The sequence below is a fragment of the Podarcis pityusensis genome, assembly GCF_964106645.2.
Source record: "Podarcis pityusensis genome assembly, chromosome: 4".
Lineage (NCBI taxonomy): Eukaryota > Metazoa > Chordata > Lepidosauria > Squamata > Lacertidae > Podarcis > Podarcis pityusensis.
In genome coordinates this window covers 54069395-54092161 of record NC_138027.1, presented here as the reverse complement: position 1 = coordinate 54092161, position 22767 = coordinate 54069395, and the positions used below count along the sequence as shown (strand labels likewise).

The following is a 22767-nucleotide window of genomic DNA, read 5'->3' as shown; positions in this document are numbered from 1 at the left end:
CCCAGCACATTTTCTACTTATGAATTAAAAAATAATAACAAAAAACCCGCAGGACTGCTTTGCATCTTGCAGATGAAGAGTGTACTCAGTTATCACATACAGCCACCAAAAGGGAGGTACCCAAAGAAACTAAACAAAATCAATAAGTGAAACACAGAAACCATCAATCTCCAGGAGTCAAACAAATCTATGCAGCAAAGAGAAGAAAGGCTTACTGAAAATGTGAAGTCTCCAGGTGGCAATGCGGCACTAGGAAAGCAGGATACAATCTGGCCTCCCTGCGTATGGATGGCTCACAAACAGAAAAAGGGCCAGGGGAAAAATGCAGCAAAGGGATGTACAAGGGCTGCCTGATGACCTTCACATGCTCTCATTTCTCAACATGCTGCACTATCTGACTGTCATAGGAATAAAAATAAGCATGCTTACATCTGAAACAATTGCATCTTGTCAGGTGGGAAAGAAAGTGCAGTGTCCAAGAATTTGCAGGCTGATAAATACAAGGAGAGCTCATTCTGCTGTATGTCACCAAGCAATGGGCCATTGCCCTCTGATGTTTTCTGTTTACTTATTTTACTGTTGTGCCTGTGAAATTAATAAATATGAAAATTAACGAATGAAACACATACATAGCTAGCTATATTTACTCTTGGATTTTTAAAGAAAAGGTAAATGCTGAATAAGAGGCAAACCAAAAATGACTTACAAATTTATATCCTTGCAGTTATATCCCACCTTTCTTCTATCATGTACCTCAGGGAGACCCTGGGGTTTTTCTAGGAGGTCTCCCATCAGCCACTTACCAGAAACCTGTTTTAACTTCAGCAAGTTGGTGGCTTCATGTGCTTTCTTACCATATCCTGGGTGAAGCCCTGCCTAACAGGTGCATACGTATAGATCTGATGCCCTCTTATGGGAAAAAGGCGGGAGGTGATTTAAAAGGGGAAAATGGCACGCTAGGAAAAGGCCAAAGAGCTCCCTACTCAAAATCACAGTTGTTTTTCATAAAAGGAAAATGAGAGAGCTGGGACTTTGTGTGTAACCTGCAGCTTGCTTCTGCGAGGTAGCAGCTATTAGAAATGCTATTTATGAAACAAATGTGCTACATCTGAAAAGACTTTGGAAGGTGGTTATCGAGCCCCCAGAGGTTATGCTCCACAGGGAAAGGTCCACTATGGCCTCAAATGTTTTCTCGAGGACTTTCTCCCATGTAAGCAAATAGATGATATTCAAATAAAATGCTAAGCCAGAACAATTTATTGGCAATAGCAGTATTCATTATAGCATTCAAATTTCTGATGATGTGATATTTGCTCTTTTATCAAATATTCCAACCCATCCAGCAAAAAAGGGGCACATCACTATTCTATCCCACATATCTTACTTTTCAGCTTTCAGAAATACAACTTCCAAATAAGGAGCTATTCCACTACCAAATCTTTTGTGTATCCGAAAGCTTTGGCTTCTCTTTTCCTCCCTTAAAATTACTGGCCTGGTTTGAGACAAATGTTCATTCCCTGAAGTGACTGCAATATAAAAACTATGATCTGCATTTGTGAATGAGCCACCACAGTCTAGTAACACAGACAGAACTCTCAAAGTCATTTCAAGTACATTTCTTTTTCAATTTAGTCTGGCCACACATGTCAGCTGTCATCAGGTGCTGAGTTATCAGATGTTGAGGGAAAAATATATATAAATGCATTCGTGGACCAGCCCATTGTCTTCCCTACAATGATCCTCATCCTATTTTATTTGTGTAAAGCTGGGAACACAAATTACCTCACATCAGGGTCAGACTAACAATCCATCTAGCCCAGTATTGCATATTGAGGCTGAAAGTGGCTCTGCAGATTGTGCTCTCCCCCCCATCCCAATTATTTGCTATTTGATCCTTCTAACTGGAGATGCTAGGGACTGAACCAGACTTCTGCAAGGACAGCAAGAACTCTACCACTGAGCTATGGCTCTTTCCCAAAGCAAGCAGACTTATGAAACAGGTCACAAGGTCGCAAGCAACTACAACTGCCACACTGAATGGTCTCACCAAGGATCATCTGTTTATTATGTACAGCAAAAAATTCTTACTTTGCTGGTTCCTCCTCTTCAGCTAAATCTTCCTCTAACTGTATAAATGCTTGAATCTGGGTAGCAGAATTGAAAGAAGAAACCAACAAGGTATTAATATATACAATTCAATATTAGCTTTACATTACATTATGCATATAGGAACTATCTCAAGGCTCAACTGTCAACAGTTTACTGAAATTTCCTATTAATTACACCAGCAGTGGGAAAACCTTTTGGCCTGGTGCACTGGATTTTTATCTGCCCCCCCGATAAAAGTGCTATAGGTCTGTTCATGTGGGTCATTCATTTTAACTTTTTCAATAGTGAGACGATTAACTTATTTAATTTGCTTGCTAGTGCTTTATTGCAAAACGGCTTCCTCAGCCATTCTATTTAGGGTTGTTTGACTAAAGTAAGAAGAAAGAGAAGTGCAAGATATAATGAAAATGACATATATATATAATGGAAACAACCCTTTGAGGGCTGGCTTTTGGATCTATAAATTTGGCGCTACGTTTGGACTTAGATTAGGGTCTTATCTTTAGGGTTCAATCCTGGTGAAAATTTCGGCTTTCGGATTGAAAATCAGCTGATATTGTAAAACCTTACACTATAAATTTTCTTTTCTGCAATGTTACTCTTATTCTTCAACAAATAACTCTTTACTTTACTCTTGATCAGGAACTGCTGATTAACTGGGCTACTCCATTTCCCCTCAAGGCCTAGAGTCTACAAGTCTGGTGGTCTAGAGAGCTACCTACACAGGAATCTATTATGCTTCTGCTAAAATAAGGCACCTTCCTAGAAGGGCAAGGCCTCAAATGATGTTTCTTTACTGCTTAGCATTGAGTTCTGTGAAGTAGATTGATCTGCTCTAGCATGAAATGATATGTGGGAAGGTTCATTTTGCTTAGTGCTGGGTTTTGGTGTGCAAAGCCTCTTTAGGCCAAGCCCCATCCTTATTTGCCCCAGATATGATGCCAGGTATGATGTCAGGTATGATATCAGGGATGTGGGTGGCGCTGTGGGTTAAACCACAGAGCCTAGGACTTGCCGATCAGAAGGTCGGCGGTTCGAATCCCCGCGAAGGGGTGAGCACCTGTTGCTCGGTCCCTGCTCCTGCCAACCTAGCAGTTTGAAAGCACGCCAGTGCAAGTAGATAAATAGGTACCGGTCCAGCGGGAAGATAAACGACGTTTCCGTGCGCTGCCCTGGTTCGCTAGAAGCGGCTTAGTCATGCTGGCCACATGACCCGGAAGCTGTACACCGGCTCCCTCAGCCAATAAAGCGAGATGAGCACTGCAACCCCAGAGTTGTCCACAACTGGACCTAATGGTCAGGGGTCTCTTTTTATGATGTCAGCTGCAGGGTAGGTGGCCATGGCTTCCTACAAATGGGCTTGCAAGCCAAATGCCAAGACCTGGGGGGCCAAGTATGGACTATAGAATGGAGGTTCCCCTGAGATTTTGAAGGCTATTGTCTCATCTTGTTTCTAAGGACCATTTACCAGCTCTGTCACCATGATCGGCCATAATGAAGTTAGGTGCTGAGGGGAAATTCTTAGCAAAAGAACCCTGAAGAACAGAAACATCTGGGCAGCTACTACAGAAGTCTGTCCAACACGCAGGTTGTCAGTCAGTCGCTCTAGAATAAAATTTACAAAAAGATTTAAGACACTTTTGTACTGAACTGTAATGAATCAGGAGCGCTAAAACGTATCTGGCTGGCTTAGTTATATCATCATGGGACTGATCAAGCTTCTTACCCATTGGAAAATTATTACACTTATGAACTAGGATAACAATTACAGTTGCAAAATAATGTCAAACTGCATAATATGATCATAATGCTCAGTCCCAGTTAGTAACCTGACAGCCATATTCGGCACTAATACAAAAGAGTCTTCAGAAAGCAATCCACAAGGAATACCAGTTGCCCACTCAAAATGTGTCCAAGAATCGACAGACGCAGCAGTGGCGAAAAAGAAGGCAAAGTTTATGGCTGAGCAATAAACACCCAGTGGAATATTTTCCAGAGCCTGGGTCCCGGAGTCCCTTGGGCATTGGGTTTATATACCTGATTACAAACAGTGCTATTATATTGCAGCAAAATCAAGCCAATGAGCGGGGCAAGAGCCCTTCCTATGCCCATGTAAAGAATACTTCTGCTTTTCCATATTGTGCATCATGATGCCGTTTACCCTAATTTTCAGCTATAAAGAGGAAAAGAAACCTATTTGACAGTTGAAGCCTGAGTAACCCCCCCCCCCCCCATCTGTTACTGGGCTAGAACATTGCATTCTGTGGCAGACTCCTCTTTCCTGTCCCCCATCTCACGAGCATGAGAAACAGTCTGGGGAAGATTCCCTATAGAAAAATGCCAACACATCAGATTTATTGTTGCCTTCAAGCACAAGAGCCGGCCAGAGAGAAATAGGGCAAAGGTAGACTTTGGATTCCTGAGATTTAGCCACTTGTAGCCCTACTGAAGCCTTAGTGATTTAAGCATCATTAGGATACATGGATATATAGAAATCATCATTAGGATACATGGTTATATAGAAATCATAAAGGTAAAATTCTCCCAGGCGGTCTTGCCACAAGGCTAGGGTCATAGCTAGTATACCAGGCTAAGCAGGTTGAAGGAACCTTGTGCTCCAGAAGCAACTTGTGCCTTTAGTGATGGACCAAGGATCATCCTTAAGCTGCAGGCTTGTCCCTCCAGGGTGTGCAAGGCGGTCTAACATAGGACAAACCCTTGAGCAGAAGAATCACTGATCCACATTACCTCTGTTTTGTCTGGACTGAGCTTGGGTTTATTGGTCCTTATCCAGTGTATTAGTGAAAATATAAGCACTGATTTAGTACTTCCACTGCTTTACTCAGATTTGATGAAAATGGGACTAAGAGATGGGTGCCACTGGTTTATTGATGACAGCTCATCCCAAACCTCCAGAAGACCTCACTCAGTGATTTCGTGCAGATATGACGAGGGAGAAACATGCTTGACCCCTTACTAAGGGGTGGAAGACTATTCCCCCAGAACCACCTCCAGAGATTGCCTATCTAGATAGGGATGGAACTGCTGCAACACAGTGTCTCCAATTTCCACTCCAGTCAGACTATTCTGAAGGGTATAGAGCTCTCTCTCTAAAATTAGAAGATGAATTTGCATCCCTCAGATTTAGAGAAAACTCAACAGACCCTCATTCTGTGAGCAATGCACCTCACTGCCAACTTGGAACCTTCACTTGGCTCCATTCATCTGTAATATCAAATCATAATTTGGCTTTTGCATAAGCAAGCATCAGGCTCATTTTCCCTCCACGTCCCCCTTCTTGCATGCTCCAATGCCCTTCCCTGCATGGCAGATCATAGTTTGTTGTTGCATTTTAACTGGCAAACTATGCTTTGTGATTGCCCTCCAAATCAGAATTTCAAACCTGTTTTATCCTGATTTGCAGTTCTGCTTTCCATTTTATATGATTTGGTGTAAAAGAGGAAGTGCAGGAGGATATGAGTCTGTGGATTGTTTATGTAACACAATGGTTTGTTGTTGTTAAATGAACTGAGCCTATATGTATGCATGCTTCTTTCCATTCACATCTTTTACTGAACATCTGTGAACAATGCAAACTTTAACACTCACCTTGTATTAAAGGAAGGTAAAGGTGATATTGATCAATTTCTCCACTGAAAACTGCAAAGGCCTGACGCTTTAACAACATTGCCTTTTGCTCAAAACTTGGAAAAAGTTTTAAAGAACTGCTCTGCATAGCTGTAATCAAGAACAGAATTGCTATTAACATCAAGTTGTTTTTATATATATAAACACAGCTGCTGCCTTGATAAAAAGTTTAATTGGTTGTTTTCTTCTTGATTTGAACTTTCTATTAAAAGTAATGGGATAATAATTATGAAAAAATACTTACTCATCAAATCTTTAAACATAGTTTTCTCATGTGTCAGAAGATGATCGATAATGGCTCGCCAACTGAAGAAATTTAACAATTAAGTAAAGTTTAGTGTAATTTAAGTTTAACTCCTCTAGCCCCTTGTGTGAAGCAAGCACAAAGGAAGATGACATTTCTTTCAAAGTCAACCAGGTGCTGGGCAGTAAAATTGTGCAAATCTTGTGCTTAGTTTATGATGAATGCAGACACTGACAACTCCAAGCTGCACAGTTTATCACAATTTCCTACACATGACAGTCTAACTTCTCTTTAGAAAATTTCATATTGATATTGAAACAGTCCTGAGGGACTTTAGTTTTTTACCATGCCTTGCACATCTTTAAAATAATGTATTAGAATAGATGCAGATGTATTGTAATCAAAGTTTCAGTTAAAAATACTCTCTCAACACAGTGACGATAACCTGCTCTTTTTCTAAAGACCAATGTTTTTCTGAGTGAAATCACTGGAAAATTAGCAACTTTAGAGAGATTCCAAATTAAAAGTACAACTTCATTGTAATCTACTGGAGTTTATCCATTTGTACATTCAGAAGCCAACAACAAGACTGCCCGAGTCATACACCTTACTGAATGCATGAAGTATCCATCTGGAAGAAAGCTGGATCCATATATAGTTCTAAGACATCTTTCTTCCATGCGCGCTTGGTATAAGCATAGCCACTTAAAGAACTGAGCAACTGTGTACTAGCACGAAAGCTAGGAAGATTGTAGGCACTGTAAACAAACACACACAACAGACAAATCACTTACTTTCCAAATATGTATGTCACTCACATGCTCCCAAAACTGACAGACTTCATAGCAACATTCTACTTTAACCTTGTTGATATTCAATAAGATAATTATTGATTGAACAAAAAAATTATGTTAGTTGCAAGGAAAATTAATGTGTTATCTTTTCCAAGCTCAGATCTGGAGTCAGTACCACCAGCAAGCAGAGGAACCCTATCATGGCTGATAAATTATTATGTTCTTCTTTTGACATTTCTAACTTCTGGCAATAAGATTGCTGCTTTGCTGATTTGTATTCAAGGAGCAATACAATACCTTAAGCCAAGTCATATCTTGTAAGTCAGGACTGTCAACTGGAGAGGAGTACCTGTTTCCATAGTTGAACCTGAATTCTCATTGTACCCTCCCAAATTTCCACATACTTCCATGCCAGTCAAGCATCCATTTCCCCACCATCAGAAAAAAAGCATCACAATTACTATGCTCTCGACTCGTTTCAATAAGGAAACGTGTGCTATCTTGGCAGTAGGCAGCAATCACTTAATGCTTGGCAGATCTATGAAGATTACAAAATAACAGTCTTGGAAGAGCTTTGACCTTGAAGCAAGGAATCTGCCCAAGTTAGGTCCCCAAGTATGGTGCGTATATTGCATGAGTTATATATAGGTGATATAAGGAAAAATTTATTTACCTGTGATTGCGTAAGTAAGGAAACACATAATACAGCAAACGCGAGATCAAAGGCACTGCTTTCTCTTTTTCATCACTCCGGTAAACCATATCCAGCAGAGAAGCAAGAACCTATGGAGAAAGAACGTTCCATTTAAAAAAGAACAGCTCTTCTGATTTCACAGTAATCCTGAAAATTGTGAAGTGTCAAATTTCCAAAACAAAATAAAAAAATTCCTTCCAGTAGCACCTTAGAGACCAACTAAGATTGTTATTGGTATGAGCTTCCATGTGCATGCACACTTCTTCAGATAGATTTCCAAAACATTAGCAATGCAACTGATGCATCCCCTTTTCCCTCCTCCATGGCTGGCTTAACGCTGTATGCTCAAGCAGCTCTGCCTGTTAATGGAGGGTCAGTGAACAGGCAGAGCTTTCACTTATGGAACATATATATAGGAAGGATAGTGGCTATAGAGCGGTTTCCCTCTCAGAGTAAAAAGAAATCAGGACTCACCTCTGCAAGGATAGAGAGGGCCTGAACACTGTACACGGATGGGGCAGAGGCAGAGACCATTGAAGAAGGTACTGTTGATGTATCTGTAGAAGAAGGAACATTTTCTTTTTCTTTCATGCTCTCCCTTAAACTTTTCCCCATTAGTAGTGGGTGTTTTTTGGGGGGGTGGGAGACCGATGGTTAGAAAGTTGTTCTGAAGACATTGGGCAAGACTTATCTAGTCTGAATGTCTAGCCACATGCCTTTAAAACAAGCAAATCAGCTTGTTCTTCACCAAACAGAAGGCAACAAGCATTCAGAACCCAGTGTGGGGCATTAAAAGCAAATAAAGGATGGAATACCCCTGGGTCCCCAATGGCTTTCCTGCTCTAAAGTTCAACCTCACGGCTTTGCTTCCCCCCCTTAAACACATCAGCATTTAATGTGTAGTTAGAACTACAAAGACCCCAAGCTGCATTTCTTTATGGAAAAACCAGCTGCTGGGGGCTCTTTATTTATGCACACAAAATGCAATGTGTTGCCAGTCCCTGAATTTAGCAGTTTAAAATGCCCTTTAAAGGGAAGCTGCCGTTGCCATTCCCATTTTCTTTTTGGCACCAAGTGAAAACCTTCTCAATTATATTGGCCTTTTAGCGATCCATTTTATGTTTTTATTTTTGCAAGTCACATATTTTTGCTGAAGAGTAGCTGATAAATCAAGTAAATTATTTAAAAGAGAAGCTCTATAACGGAAGGAAGAAAGTTGCTGGATATTTGTGTGATCAAATGCTTGCACAATTCTGAGGAGACTTCGCCTCTTAAAGTGTTTCAGTCTGACTTGGGAATATCAATCCATTTATCTTCTGATTCTATAACTAATTTATCTTAAAAGTCACACACACACCTCTCCAGCTTTGCTAACCTAATGACTTTTACTGTTTCCTTTTTTCTATTATCTACCTTCTAAAGAGTCTGTGTGCTGTGGTCAGTACTCAAGGGGCAGACAGAAATGAAAAGGCATATTTGAAGCATCTCTGCCCCACCTTAAGCCAAAAATAGGGTTCCAGAGGGGCTTACAAAGATTAGTAATAAGACAGCCCCTGCCTTCAAGCTCACAGTCCCAAAGGCATGAGACACACATGGAAAAATGAATGGGGAGAGAGGAGGGGGAATCTCAGGTACTACTTCTCAAAGTCACATATCTTACAGTAACCATGTGGGACGGAAATAGTTCAAGTAACTTGACTGAATGAATGTCTCTAGGGAACAACTGGGGAAGAGCTAAAGGCAACTGGTCTCAGCAGATGTGATGGAAAAGCTCTGCTGTTTCTCCTCTCCAGTTCTATATTATCAGTTACCTAGCTAAATGAATTTGTGCTCCAAAATGGAAGCTGGTGGAAGAGCATTGTGTGAAACCTAAACATTCCTTATATGGCCAGTGTTTTATAATTGCCTGATCCAACTTCTTCCCTCCACCTTAAGCAGACCTGTGGGACTAAAATGCTTGTATAAAACAACAGCTAGCCCACAGAACTGTCTCCATTTTTCTTACCGCAGAAATCATCTTCAGCCATGGGCTCATCTAAAGCAACCTGAGGCTGAGCTTTCACCTCCAGATTCCTGCTCAGCCAGCTAGTTTGTTCTAGTGAAGAACCAGCAACATTCCCGACGGCTTCCAATATTTTCTGGGTTACCTCCTGAAAGGGAAAGCAGAGTAAGAGAGACGAGTGATTCATGCATATAGACATCACTCAGGGCATTTTGTCTTATGGAAGTAATATTTGTTTTATTGTGAGAAGGGAGACAAGTGGCAAACCAAAATATCACTTTACTCCATTTGAATTCTGTGAAGGCAGTGCATGCTACAGAGTCATTCCCCCTCCCCACCAAATACTGAACCTCTTGCTGGAGGTTCAGTGTGGCTAATGTGTGATGTGAGGTGCAAGGCATTTGTGACATGCCTATTGGCCCATTAGAATAATGAAATTTTCATTTTTCTATTAAAAAGCCATCCTAAAAGTTCTGTTGGACATATTGTAGATCTATAACTACATGTTGGCTATGTTCTTTTTGGACTTATTTTCTGGGTTCAAGGGTAAAGTACAGAAGGAAGAGCTCTGTTGGGTTGAAATAAACGACAGACGAATGACAAGTGTCATATGGGAGGCATCTCCCGAGCATGTCTCGGAGAGTCCCTTTTATTGAATATTACAGCATTGCCACATATGTGCTTGTTGCTGATTGCTTAACACAAATACAATGCAAGGGCATTAATCATCAATAGATTAAAGGTTGGGAAAGGGAACACATGGTTAGACAGGTATGAAAACCTCCTTAATAAACTATTACTAGTGATTGATATAGCATGACTTAAAAGAACATAACAATCGCATTCCGTAGATGTGGTCAACCATGCATTAAGAACAGGTCAGGGTACGATGTTTCATGAACTCAATGTGAACTGAACATTCTAGGGCGGTTTGCCAAACTCATGTGCAGAAGCAGAACTTCCCATCATCTCCCCCTTCTTCTTTTTTTTTTTTTGTGAGATGTTGCTATGTGATTTCAGGGTGGATGGGACAAAAATACTTCGGGATACGTGGTTTGCCACGTGATCTTAATTAGAAACCAGTTGGTTTCAATGTTCTTCATCCAGATTTTGGCACAATTTATGACTTAGTTGTGATAAGGAAAGCTGAAATATTTAAGGATGAAAGTGAAGGAAAAGAAACAAAGAAGGTGAGTATCTTGCTACAAGTCATAAATTAATGAAGGACTAATTATTAATGAGAAGTAAAATTGTTCAGGGGTACCAGAGAGAACCAGAATGTGGTTTGAGATCCGAAATGAAAGGGGGGTTTCTATTACAAAGAAGAGAGAGACTTTGGGAACAGGGGGCACTCTCTCAATGTTTTCTTACATCTTTTAGCTTACACTGGTTTCCCTCCCTCTCCCAACAGCATCTTTCATGAGGGTGTGCTGACTTGGTGTTATGGAGTGGGGGAGAACAGGTCTGTGATTTCTGCATTTCCTTGGGCAAGCTTGTCTGTTTGCTAAGAGGCCTTAGAGAGGCTAGATTTTTCTTATGGTGTTTACTATTTCATTATGTTTTTGATTGTTGCTATTTTTGCTCAGGAATCTTCCAATGGAAAACCGAAGCCCTCACTTACAGCAAGTCTGGTAGGTATGGACCTTTGATTTATCATCCCCCAAAGCCCCCAGTTCTGCCTCACAGAAGCAGAACCGTTTTGAAACCATGGGCCAGATCTTTAGCAGGATCTGCCTCATTGGTAAAATTTGGCAGGTGGGTGGGGCTGCCCATCTGCCAGTCAGCTGACATCACATGACTTAGTGCTTTGAAGTCCCTAATTTGTACCTCACAGGTAGCAAGATCCTGCTAAAACAAAGGTTTTCCCCTTTTGTCTTAGTACCTGCTTCAGTGGAAGACCCTGCTGATGCAGTCAATTTATATGGATTGAATTTAGAACCCGTTTTTCACAACAAGCTAGTGGTTTGGGACTGTTAAGCATATATCTTCCATTAAGTAGTCAAGTTTGGTGCATGACATGGGGGAGCAGGGAGAAATCAAGATCTACATGTATGAACTGAAAACATGCTATGGAGTACCTGCAGGTCTTTCTGATCCTTCTTGTTTTCCTGGTTTGGAGTTCTAGTCACAAAATCATTCAGAGTGCTGCAGAAGAATAAGCCCAAGTTAGTGTACCATTACACTACTAGTGTACACTATGAGTGTGCTACAATTGTAGTGTGCAAAAACAACTGCTGCTGCCGTACCTGAGAAGCAAGAAATAACCAGGTGGTGCCAAATTCAGCTGCACAGATTCCTTCAATACTCCTAACAACGACTGGAAGTTCTCCTGCAAGGCTATGACAGGAAGTCTGAGGGAAAACAAAAAACACACACAAAGCCATCAGTTCCAGTGCTGAAAAATACTGAAACCATGCACACTGCAAGTATCAGATAGGGGCTTACACGAAAGGCTATTTTGTTCAGTTTCATGTTGAAGATTAACCATTAATCATATTCTTGCTGTCAGGCAATTTATGCAATTCGTTGAGACAGCAGTGAATACACAAGTGCTCTAACTTACTTCAGAGCCTTCATGGTGAAGTGAGGAATAAAAGAATCCCTAAGTGAATACATTTCTGGGACATTTACAATGACAAACGAACACTGCCTTCAGCTATACACTAGGTGATTTAGGAAATAATTTTTTAAAAATTGTTTCATTGGCCGTAAGAGCACTACTGACCCTAAGGGCACTGAATCACACCAAAAGGACCATGAGTTTTGCACACAGAATATGTAAATGAGATTGTTGCAAACACATAATGACTGCTAGCTGATTGAAAATTGTATCTGTGTGATACATGTTTGTTGCACTCATGCAATATGTCAACATGTACAAAGAAAAATAAAGCAATGCCAAACTAAAGCCAAGAAAGGGTCATCCTCCTAGCCAGCATTTATTGTGCATCAATACTGTGCCTATCATATGAATTGCATAAGTCCCCTATCCAGACATCTTACAATCCTCCACACAATCATGTAGGTGTCCAAGATTGGACTGAAATCATTGTTAATTATGACCTTTTTGGACTTATTTTCTAAGCTCTGTGCAGAGGGAGCAGACCCAACAACAGTGTGAAGCAAAGTTTGGTTTCAGGAAGCAATAGTGATCCACAAGGCCCGGGAGCAAAAGGATGTGGGCCAAGCATTCTTTTTTGTGTTTTTATTAAAATATTTTTTTATGACTAACAAATGTACATTCAGTTTTCAAAACGTTGAATGCTTCGTCAGTTACATTCAGTTTGATACATCATTGTTAGGGGACGTTTTTGTGTCAGTATCACATGGGCGGTATGATTCTACTTTGTGGATGTCTTTGAACGGCTTTGAGATAGAGGTCTATTTTGAAGGAGGAGCACCAGGTTTTAGGAATGGGGGCCCCTTTATGATGTCATTAAACAGGCTAGTCATGTGGGGCATCAGGGTTTCTTTGAATTTCTTGTTGAATTCTGCTGTAAAGCCATCTGGGCAAGCGGCTTTGTGTTGTTTTAGGTCTTTGAAGACAGTCTCTATTTCCTCTGGGGTAATAAAGCTGTCCATGTATTCTTGTTCCTCTGCTGTTAATAAGGTTGCCAAGGGCAATCCTGCCAGGAAATTTTTAATTCCCTGTTTGGGCAAGTTCTGTGAGTTTTAATTCTTTGTTTGGGCAAGTTCTGTATATATTTGAGTACAATTCAACAAATTCTGAGATTACTTCTTTAGAGGAGAATGTTACATTGCCATCCTTCTGGGTGCGGCAATGTATTTTTGTTTTGAGTGATTTTTTCCTGCATCTGTTTGCTAGTAGCCTTGGGTTTATCCCTTCAAATTTGTAAAAACATTGTTTTGGGAACAGGATGTTGATCATTGTCCTATTAATTTCTAGTGAGTCAATCTCCCTTCTTTTATGTTCTATTAGTTTAAGGAGTTTTTATGGTTCCTTAAATTCTTGAGCACAGGGGGTCATTCTTTTACAGTTTTATTGTTGGAAAGTTGACACTGCCTTGCTGTCAAAACTGGGAACTTTGTACCTCAGGAGAAATTAATCTTTTATTTTACTTTATTAAGAGAGAGGGCTGGATGGCCTAAGTTTTGAAGTGTTCCAAATGTTTTAATAAATTCCACCATATGGGACACTACAGAATTAATATTTTTCTTTTAAAGAGCGTATTTTCCCTGTTTAGAGGGTGACACCGTTAGTTTGGGCAATTAGGATGACAAAGGGAGGGGAAAGATTTACAACCTCTCTCTCAGCCAGGTACCAAATGGTGTCAAGATTCCTCTTCCTGGCCTCAACAATATTTATGACCCAGTTATGATAATGAAGTTGAAGGAGCTCAGGTTACAATGAAGATGAAAAGAATAGACAATCCAGAATCTGGAGACTGTCGTCATAAATTAAGTATTCATTTAAATGAGTAGTACATTCTTCAGAGGTGAAACAAGACAGAAAGAACCAATGACCTCAGTGTTGGAAATAATCTGAAATGAAAGCAGTCTTTACAATGAAAACAAAGATGTGCTACTCCTTATCTTTCTATCCTGATCTTGTGTCCTTTTCACAATCCTTCAACCTACATGGTGTTTTTCCTTCTCTCACCAAAGAGCCTCTCTCCTAAATGCTACAGCTTGCAGGTTTGGAGCTACCTTCTCATTCTATTTTGCATTTTTGGATGACTTTTGACCAGGAGCCTTCAACTGAAAACCACAGCAAATCTTGTAGTGGTGCACACTTTGACTAGCTTGTTAATTAGATAGTTAATCATTCTTACTGTTTCTGCAACGCATTTGCTACCTCTGGTAAAATGAATTAAGTTGCTACCATGCCTCACAATATCTTACTGCAGCAATAGGGCACTTGGGAGCTATTTGTATTAACTCTTTTGCAGCTCATGCTATTTGAACAAAGTAGTTCTATAGTTCTCAGCATCAGGACCAAAAAAAATCACTGTAAGCATGCTGTGCAATTAAAAAAAGAAAAGAAAGAATAGAAAGCAAATGCATTAATGTTTATAGTTAAAGGTAAAGGGACCCCTGACCATTAGGTCCAGTTGTGGATGACTCTGGGGTTGCGGCGCTCATCTCGCTTTACTGGCTGAGGGAGCCGGTGTACAGCTTCTGGGTCATGTGGCCAGCATGACTAAGCTGCTTCTGGTGAACCAGAGCAGCGCACGGAAACACCGTTTACCTTCCCGCCTGAGCGGTACCTATTTATCTACTTGCACTTTGATGTGCTTTCAAACTGCTAGGTTGGCAGGAGATGGGACCAAGCAACAGAAGCTCACCCCGTCGTGGAGATTTGAACCGCCAACCTTCTGATCGGCAAGCCCAAGGCTCAGTGGTTTAGACCACAGCGCCACCCGCGTCCCACCTAATGTTTGTAGTTACTGGATTCAAAAAGAAGTAGAAATGTATAACAGCCTAGAAGCTCATTTACCTTTGTATGAAAGCATAGCAGAACTGGAGCACTGGGATATCCACTAGAGAAGATTTCTGGAAAGAAAGAGAAAACCCTATTACCAAATTACAGAGAAAACACAATAATGCAAATTTGAAACATATTACAGGCAAAATAATCTACAAATTATTTCAGTGATGACTTGCTTCTAAGTAAACTTGTTTACGTAGTGGTTTTGTAGAAATAAAACTGTAATTTCAAATTTCCTACAAGTTGTTTACAAAAACCAGGGACACCTGCAGTTCCTTGAAAGACACTTGGGTTTGAATAGAGATCCCAAATTAGCCATGCTATCCCAGATATATACCCTCTTGTTTACTGTCTTGGATAACCCTCAAGTTACTATGTGACTGACCAAATCTGAATGCTAATCAATTCTGTATGCTGCTCACTATCCTTTAAATAGTGATGAGGCAAAAACCAAGAGCTCCTGGTCTATTCCCACCTTTCAGCTCATTTTATCCTCTCACTAACTTCTTCATTAAAGAACTAATCAACTTAAGGAATTAGTAGGCTGATGAGCAATTGAAACTTCCTAATTTGTGAGTAACAGAGATTATAGACAGAGTAAAAACGACACCTACCTCTTCACCTTTGATTTGGGATGGTTTCTTTACAACTTCTTTTACAAGCTGCAATATAGTGTCTGTCTTCAGAGTATTTAGGGCACAAACTAGATCAAGAAGTATAAGCTGAGATGCACTAGCTGCGGGAGGAATCTGAAACAAAAACATACATCAAGGACCACCCCTTGTAAATTGATTTGTAACATGCCTTTTCAGAAATATCTGGTTCTATTCTACAAGCATGCACAGGAGCTGAAACTGTGGTGTTCAGACACAGGAAAAACAAGAAACCAGGCATACTGCGTGCGTGGGGAGGGGGGGTCCGGCAAATGCTTTGAAGTAGTCTTTGCCAACCTGGTACCCTCTAGATGTTTTGAAGTTTTCCCTTATCATTGGGCAGGGGAATGAACTATTTATCACACCACATTTGTGATTTCTTCTTCTCCTTTACCTTTGTTTTGTTTTGATGCCTGTGAGATTTTTTGCTGCTCCACACTGCTGCTACTGCAGCTATAAGTTGCACCCCAAGCTGCCCAGTGAGGGGATTCAAGAAGTCAAGGATTTTATTCTTCAATGTCTATAAAAAAGAAAACAAACATTTCTTCTAGAATGGGTTTGGATGGAATTTGGTTTCCTACAGACAGGTGCCCTGATAAAATGTCGTAAGCAGCTCACTATTTTTAAATCACACTTTTTGTTCTCATACTGGGGGGGAAAGAGTCTAAATTCCCATTATGCATGTATTTCTCATTATAAGCAAGAATTTATCATGCAGCAGTTTTTCCATGTGGTACCTGGAAGTTGCTTCTGAAAATGAACATTACAGTTGCTGTTGAGAAAACACAGTCCATAACCGTGTTGCGTGCATGCAAAATGTGCTTTATACCAAGGCGATTTCCTGAAGGCTTGTTTGCTCAGGGAGGAATCCTAACTCCCAGCAAGGGAGCTGTGAGGATAAGCATAGTGGGAGAGCTATCGCTATCAAAAAGGCTATCAGTGACTACCAGTTGCTGGGAAGCACAAGTAAGAGTGATGTTGCGTTTGGGTGCTGCTTACTGGCTTTCCACAGGCACTTGGCTGGTGACTGCAAGAACAGGATGCTGAACTTGATGGGCTTTTGGTGTGATCCAGCAAGCCTTTTCTTATGTACAAATCTGAAACTCTGGCATTCACATTGGCCAGAGTGGATGGGATGTGTGTGTGGGGGGGGGGTTACTAGTTTGAGGCTTACATTAGGCCTGTCTCTGGCTACTGTTCAGTGGATCCATGGCTAGTCCACCCTCCATCCACCTCATTTGGGGGCCTTACACCAGACATTGCTGGTGGCTGCCTGTCAATAGTCTGCAGTGCCATTGGGGCAGCAGGGCCCTACAAGGCAGAGCCCCTATGATGACAGATCCTACACAATGCCACATCCTGGGTCGACACCAGCAATGAAGATTAAGGATAAAAGCCTCCTCTGTATTTGGTGTGACTCTCTGACAAATAGAGATGTATTTAAAGTGGTTGACTACATCTGCAGATATTCAATGGTGTAGGCACCTGAACTTTATCTCTATGGCTTGCTGCAGAAGCATTGCCAATCACTTCCAAAAATGCCTATTAACCTAAGCAACTTCCTAACAGAAAAATGTGGACAAGGTTTTCCCAGCTGTGGTGCACCTGCCCACAGATCACCCAGGCTTAATAAAGCTTACTTTGGTTGCCTTAAAGTAAACCGAAGAAGAGCCTTTTGTTCCAAGGAAGTCAGCTGGTCTTTTTTGAGAATCTTCCTTTTTTATGACACCCCAAAGGAGAGACATGGTGTTAATGATACGAGGAAACTCTTCCAAAATGGCATTCCTGGCATTTCTTAGGTTTATAGGGTCAACATTCCACGGTGACTGGGAATACAAAAATAAATAAATAACCCATTAAATCCAAATATGACCAACACTGGAGATCACCCACACTATTGATATGCAGGAAAGAAACAACACATTCAAAATCCTAAGCAATATAAAAAATAAGCAAGGGTGTTCTTTGCAATAATGACATTATAAATCAGACCCTGTTTTACCACATTGTAAAATTCATTCCAAATTTTTTGCTTAGCCTTGTTTATGCATATATAGGGCTACAAACAATTGCACTACATACCACTTCCTATAATTTGCAAAAAAAGGGTTCCAAATCAGAATTTGTTTCAGCAGTATTACTACCTTAATAATGGATAGCTATCTTGGCTTTGCAATCAGATTTAAAAATAAAGTGGAAAATGAAATGTGTTGGCAGGATAGATTTTCAATATCACCTCTAATAAATCGGGTGCAGATTCACTTGATATTTTAAAGAAAATCCTATCTGGGATTTCAATTTTTTTTAAAAAATGTCTGGCCACATTTCACATCTCATAGTATATTGAGGCATAGACTATATAAACATACTTTAAACTAAAATACCCGCTGTTCCCCTGGCTGCATTTTAAATCACAGACTCAAAGTAGTTATCTTTGAAATCATGAAATTGATACAGCAGAACATTTTCACAGTCACATAAGGAAATTTCTAACTGTGGCTTATCTTGATTTCACTATTCCATCTTTTCCTAATATGAGGCTGTCATGGTTTCAATCCAGTAACACCCTTAAAGTTCAACATAGTTTGAATGGATATTCTTTAATAACTGGAAACATCACCTGTCAAAAGTATATATTAGACAGCAAAAGAAAGTAAGAAAAACAACAACATCATTACCTTTTTGGTTTGATTTGGATGATCCAAAAGACAAAAATGGCCAATAGTGGTTAGTCCTTCCAAAAGGGTAAGAGGATAATCTGGTGTGATGTTTTCCCTTTTAGAATTCATGCTTTGGGGAGAAAGTTAACAATTCAGTTGGTTGTTTCAGTCTTGTAAAGAAATTAGGGGATAGCCCGCATTCACTTCCATTAAGCTAGAACCTTTCCTTTGCACGCTATGCTTTTAATCCACCCAGCCAGTTATCTGCTGATGCTTTGCTATCTAGGGAGAGTTTGCCCACTGGCTAACTCATAAAAGCAAAGAGAGAGCTGTGTGTAGATTATCTGTCCTGGATGGGAGGGGACAACAACAGTGGTTTTTGGGCGGGGGGAATACCAGACAAACTTTGCAAGATGGTGAAAATGTGGCAGGGAAAAGCCTGTTCTGATTGAGACACCACAAGAATTGAGTGGGACATTTCCCCTACTGGTGGAACTGAGAAGCTGAAACAAGTCTTGCCTGCATAGCTCAGTGAAATTACGTATGTTACATGCAGAAGATCAGCTGCCCATTTCAACCCCAGACACCTCCAATTAAAAGGGTCAGATAGCTGAGGCTGGGAAACACCTCTTTCCAGAGACCTAAGAGCTGCTGCGAGCCACAGTAGATAATACTGGGCTAGAAAGTCAAGAGTCGGACCTGATATAAATGTAGTTTCTTATGTTCCTACATCCTTCCCTTCCCCAAGAAACCAAACAAATAATTTAAGGAAACTTACAAATAGCAAATGAGCCATACTGACCAACAGCTAAATTAGCTAAACATGAAAAAGCCAGATTTTATGAACAACATTCTCTTACCTTACAGATGACTTTGGTGACACTTTCAGAGTTTCATATTCATACTGTTTGACAAGTTCGTCCAGGTTCTTGCATATCTGTACAATAAACGGTGCCACTGTCCAACCTAAAGATCTCCCAAAGAATGGCAAGGAATACGCAACCAAGCCCACCCAAGCTGGATGCATGCCATAGCCATACTCGGGCTGCAAGCCTCGGACTACGGCAGACACAAATAATCCCTGCGAGGTTATAGGGTGTGGATGCACATACTGCATTGCACTAATGGCCTCCTGGAAGTTAAGTGACTTTTGCCATTCCTTAGATAGGCCTGGCTGATTTTCCACCTCCTCCTGAGTCTGCCCAAGGTGATGCTCCAAGACTATCAAAACTTGCAGAAGTTTAAGCAGCTCAATCTGCAACGGGTGCTCGCTCCAAATCTGATCAGGACCAAAGTTGATTAGGCTTTCCTCGAGGATGCACTCTTCACTTAACCCATTAGTCTTACCGGCCATTGTATGTCCATAGCACTTCTGACTTACATACATAGAAGCGGATAGAGAAAGAAGGACAAATTCTTGAACTTTGCATCTGCCAAGCAAGTTGCGTATAAATTCTGTGTTCCTGCTCTCTGATGATTTGGCCATTGTAGCCAGCTGCGTCATCATTCTTATCAAGACTTCGACACTTTTGACCTGGACATCCCTATTGCCAAGCACATCTTTGTGAGTCACTTTTAAGTAACAAGGGTAATAAGAGCGCAGGAAACTCAGACACAGGTATGTCAGCAACTCTATTAACAGTGAATGGGGACACACGGTTGGTGACTGAGTCTGAAGCTTTCCGTAGAAGCTCTGTCCCACCAGAGCTTCCTGGTGGCGGGCTAGAAGATTGTAGATGAGATTCAGATGAGCTGTGGAGCTAGTATCCATGCTAGTGCTGGCTACAGCTTCAATAAACTCCCTAGGGTTTGTTTTGAGTACTGCCTCAAGTACAGAAAAAGCATATAGGACCCTTTTGGAATCATATGGCTGCAGATACAAAAGAATGTGCTTAAACAGAGCCTCGGCCATTTCCTGTTTTTCCTTCTGCTGTTTTAGCAACCTAGCGGTGGTAAGGGCTTGAAGCTCCAAATCCACCTCGTCATCGCTTGAGAGAGACTCCGATGCTTGAGTTTTCTCAGAATCTGCGCGTACCAGATTGAGCATGGTGCTGGATTTGGAACTTTCAGGAGGATAAACATTAGAAGAACCAACGAGCTTCATGCTTTCTTTGTCGTCTGTCGAGCCACTGTAGTTCTCGTCATTGCTCATATCCTGCTGGTCCAGAGAAGGAGAAAAGGATGATGTATTATCACTATCCGTAGGTCCAGTGCTGGTATCAGCAGACTCTGTGTGTTCACTATTATCCTCCTCGTCTACGTATCGCGAAGCTTCTGCACACCGATAATGATCATTTACAGCCAGTTCATGTTTAAGCAGGCATTTTTCTGGGTCTTTTTCAACTTCAGCCCAAATGGCTTCCCTGTCCACAGTTGTAAACTGGCTCAGTGGCAAACTTTCTTCAGAGCTGCTTTCCGAACGCCCCAAGGACTTCTGGAAAGGGACTTTTTTCTTTTTGTACCAGAAACGCATGTCTTCTGAAAGAAAGCAAAATTGCCTTTCTAAAAAAGTGACCACCCATTCAGTAGTGAAGGTGCAGTCTTCAAACAGCAGCTGCTTTCTCGTCCCAGTATCTGAAGACAACGGGTGACCCTCTTTGCAACTGTGCCATGTGTTCACAATAGACTGTTGTTAAGGGACCTATGTTTTGAAGCAATGTCTACCTGCTGTATAGTTTTAGGTGTCTGATTTTATTCTTCTTTTGGCCTGAAACTGTTGATACTCCAAACCTATTTTATAATGATATTTTATCATTTTATTTGCAAGCCACCCAGAGTCCAATGTTCTTGGGCAGCCATTTATAAATACAGCAAATAAAAATTAGCACGTATTGGCTAGTATTTGTAGATTATTATCTTTAACAAACTGGACTTCTTACATTGGAAATGATGGCATCCTTTGTATCTTTGTGATGCTCATATGCACATCAAGTCATGAGAGACAAGCCATGCTCACATACTGATCCTCTGGTTTGTCCTTTCCCTATCTTAAAACAACAAACCTTTAAATTGTTCCCTAGAACAATAACTAAGCTGGACAACACCTATCATAAAAGCTACAAATTACTAATTGTACCCAATTAGCCAGGAAATATTGTTTTCAGAAAGACAGCAAAGCTGAAATAAATTCTCTAAATGACAACTCTTAGTATGCTCAGACACACACCAGGTATTTTGCTATGTCCAAAAGTTATAATATTGTTTAGACTATGATCAGACATACTAATGCTGGGATTTAAATGCTGCGATTTATTGCATTTCTTTAATGTAGCCAGATATCCTTGGGGATTTATAGCCTCTCTTTTAAAATAGTTTATTTCTCTCTAGTAATTGGGTCAGATAACAATTAATTATATTAATGTATAGTAAACCTTAGAGGGACGTGGGTGGCGCTGTGGGTAAAACCTCAGTGCCTAGGACTTGCCGATCACATGGTCAGCGGTTCGAATCCCCGCGGCGGGGTGAGCTCCCGTCGTTCGGTCCCAGCTCCTGTCCACCTAGCAGTTCAAAAGCACCCTTAAGTGCAAGTAGATAAATAGGTACCGCTTTATAGCGGGAAGGTAAACGGCGTTTCCGTGTGCTGCGCTGGTGCTGGCTCACCAGAGCAGCTTCGTCACGCTGGCCACGTGACCCGGAAGTGTCTCCGGATAGCGCTGGCCCCCGGCCTCTTAAGTGAGATGGGCGCACAACCCTAGAGTCGGACACGACTGGCCCGTACGGGCAGGGGTACCTTTACCTTTATAGTAAACCTTAAGTCTTCACAGGAAATTTGGATATAAATATTGCCATTGCTTGGCTATTGCTTTGTGCTCTCCTTCTGAGAGGATCACTGCTTACATCCAGGTAACTAAAAATTTAACCTCAACCCTTTTTATCAATGCCTTGGATTCTGCACTATCTTGTTTATGTATGACCTTCATATGCTTGTCTACTATGTTACTGACTAATATTGTTTATTTCTTCTTTTGAAATGCCAAACAATTTTTATTAGTAAAAAAAAAAAGAATTAAATGTCTGAGACTCTCCCCTAGATACTGAGTTCTGTGTGTTGATATGAAGGGAGGATAACACACACACACACACACACACACACACACACACACACACACGGCACCTGTTACAGGTAAAAGCCAAGGCGCAACTAAGTCAAGGTGTACTACACAGACGGCAAATTTAGACTTCAACCCTGTAGAGGCCAACATTTTCTATGCTTGGGGTTTCTGTTTAGACAAAAAGGTGACATGCCTAACAAATATTTTCCCCCTTCCTTCTCCCATACTACTACAGGATGGATCAGCCCATGAAAAGGACTAGGAATGGTTTTAGGAAATACAAAAGAAATATACTGCCCACAACATGTAATTTATGGAATTCATGGCCAAAAAAATGTAGTGATAGCTACCACATTGAAAAGGGAATTGGAAGCATTCATGGAAGGCCAAGTCTTATCACTTCCTGCTAGTCTTAATGGCTAAAGAAACCTCCAGGATTAAATATAGCATTGCCGTGTGTGG

The 22767-nt window shown here is 40.9% G+C and overlaps 1 protein-coding gene across 2 annotated transcripts in view; it reads right to left on the bottom strand.

The window, feature by feature from the left end:
* DOP1B (DOP1 leucine zipper like protein B) overlaps positions 1–22767 on the bottom strand; it is a 65810-nt gene that overhangs the window by 8518 nt on the left and 34525 nt on the right. Inside the window, exons 19-35 of one of the 2 annotated variants that reach the window (XM_081004407.1) lie at positions 19114–20731; positions 18272–18383; positions 17234–17419; positions 15988–16113; positions 15555–15689; positions 14950–15005; positions 11738–11842; positions 11570–11636; positions 9495–9639; positions 7964–8046; positions 7469–7578; positions 6613–6759; positions 6002–6063; positions 5719–5847; positions 3578–3714; positions 2089–2144; positions 430–585 (exon numbers count right to left, since the gene is read on the bottom strand). In XM_081004407.1, the coding sequence (XP_080860533.1) occupies positions 430–585; positions 2089–2144; positions 3578–3714; positions 5719–5847; positions 6002–6063; positions 6613–6759; positions 7469–7578; positions 7964–8046; positions 9495–9639; positions 11570–11636; positions 11738–11842; positions 14950–15005; positions 15555–15689; positions 15988–16113; positions 17234–17419; positions 18272–18383; positions 19114–20731 (3430 nt within the window). Of the gene's footprint in view, positions 1–429; positions 586–2088; positions 2145–3577; positions 3715–5718; positions 5848–6001; positions 6064–6607; positions 6760–7468; positions 7579–7963; positions 8047–9494; positions 9640–11569; positions 11637–11737; positions 11843–14949; positions 15006–15554; positions 15690–15987; positions 16114–17233; positions 17420–18271; positions 18384–19113; positions 20732–22767 lie in introns of those variants that run through there. The other variant, XR_013986041.1, reaches the window with a different exon arrangement.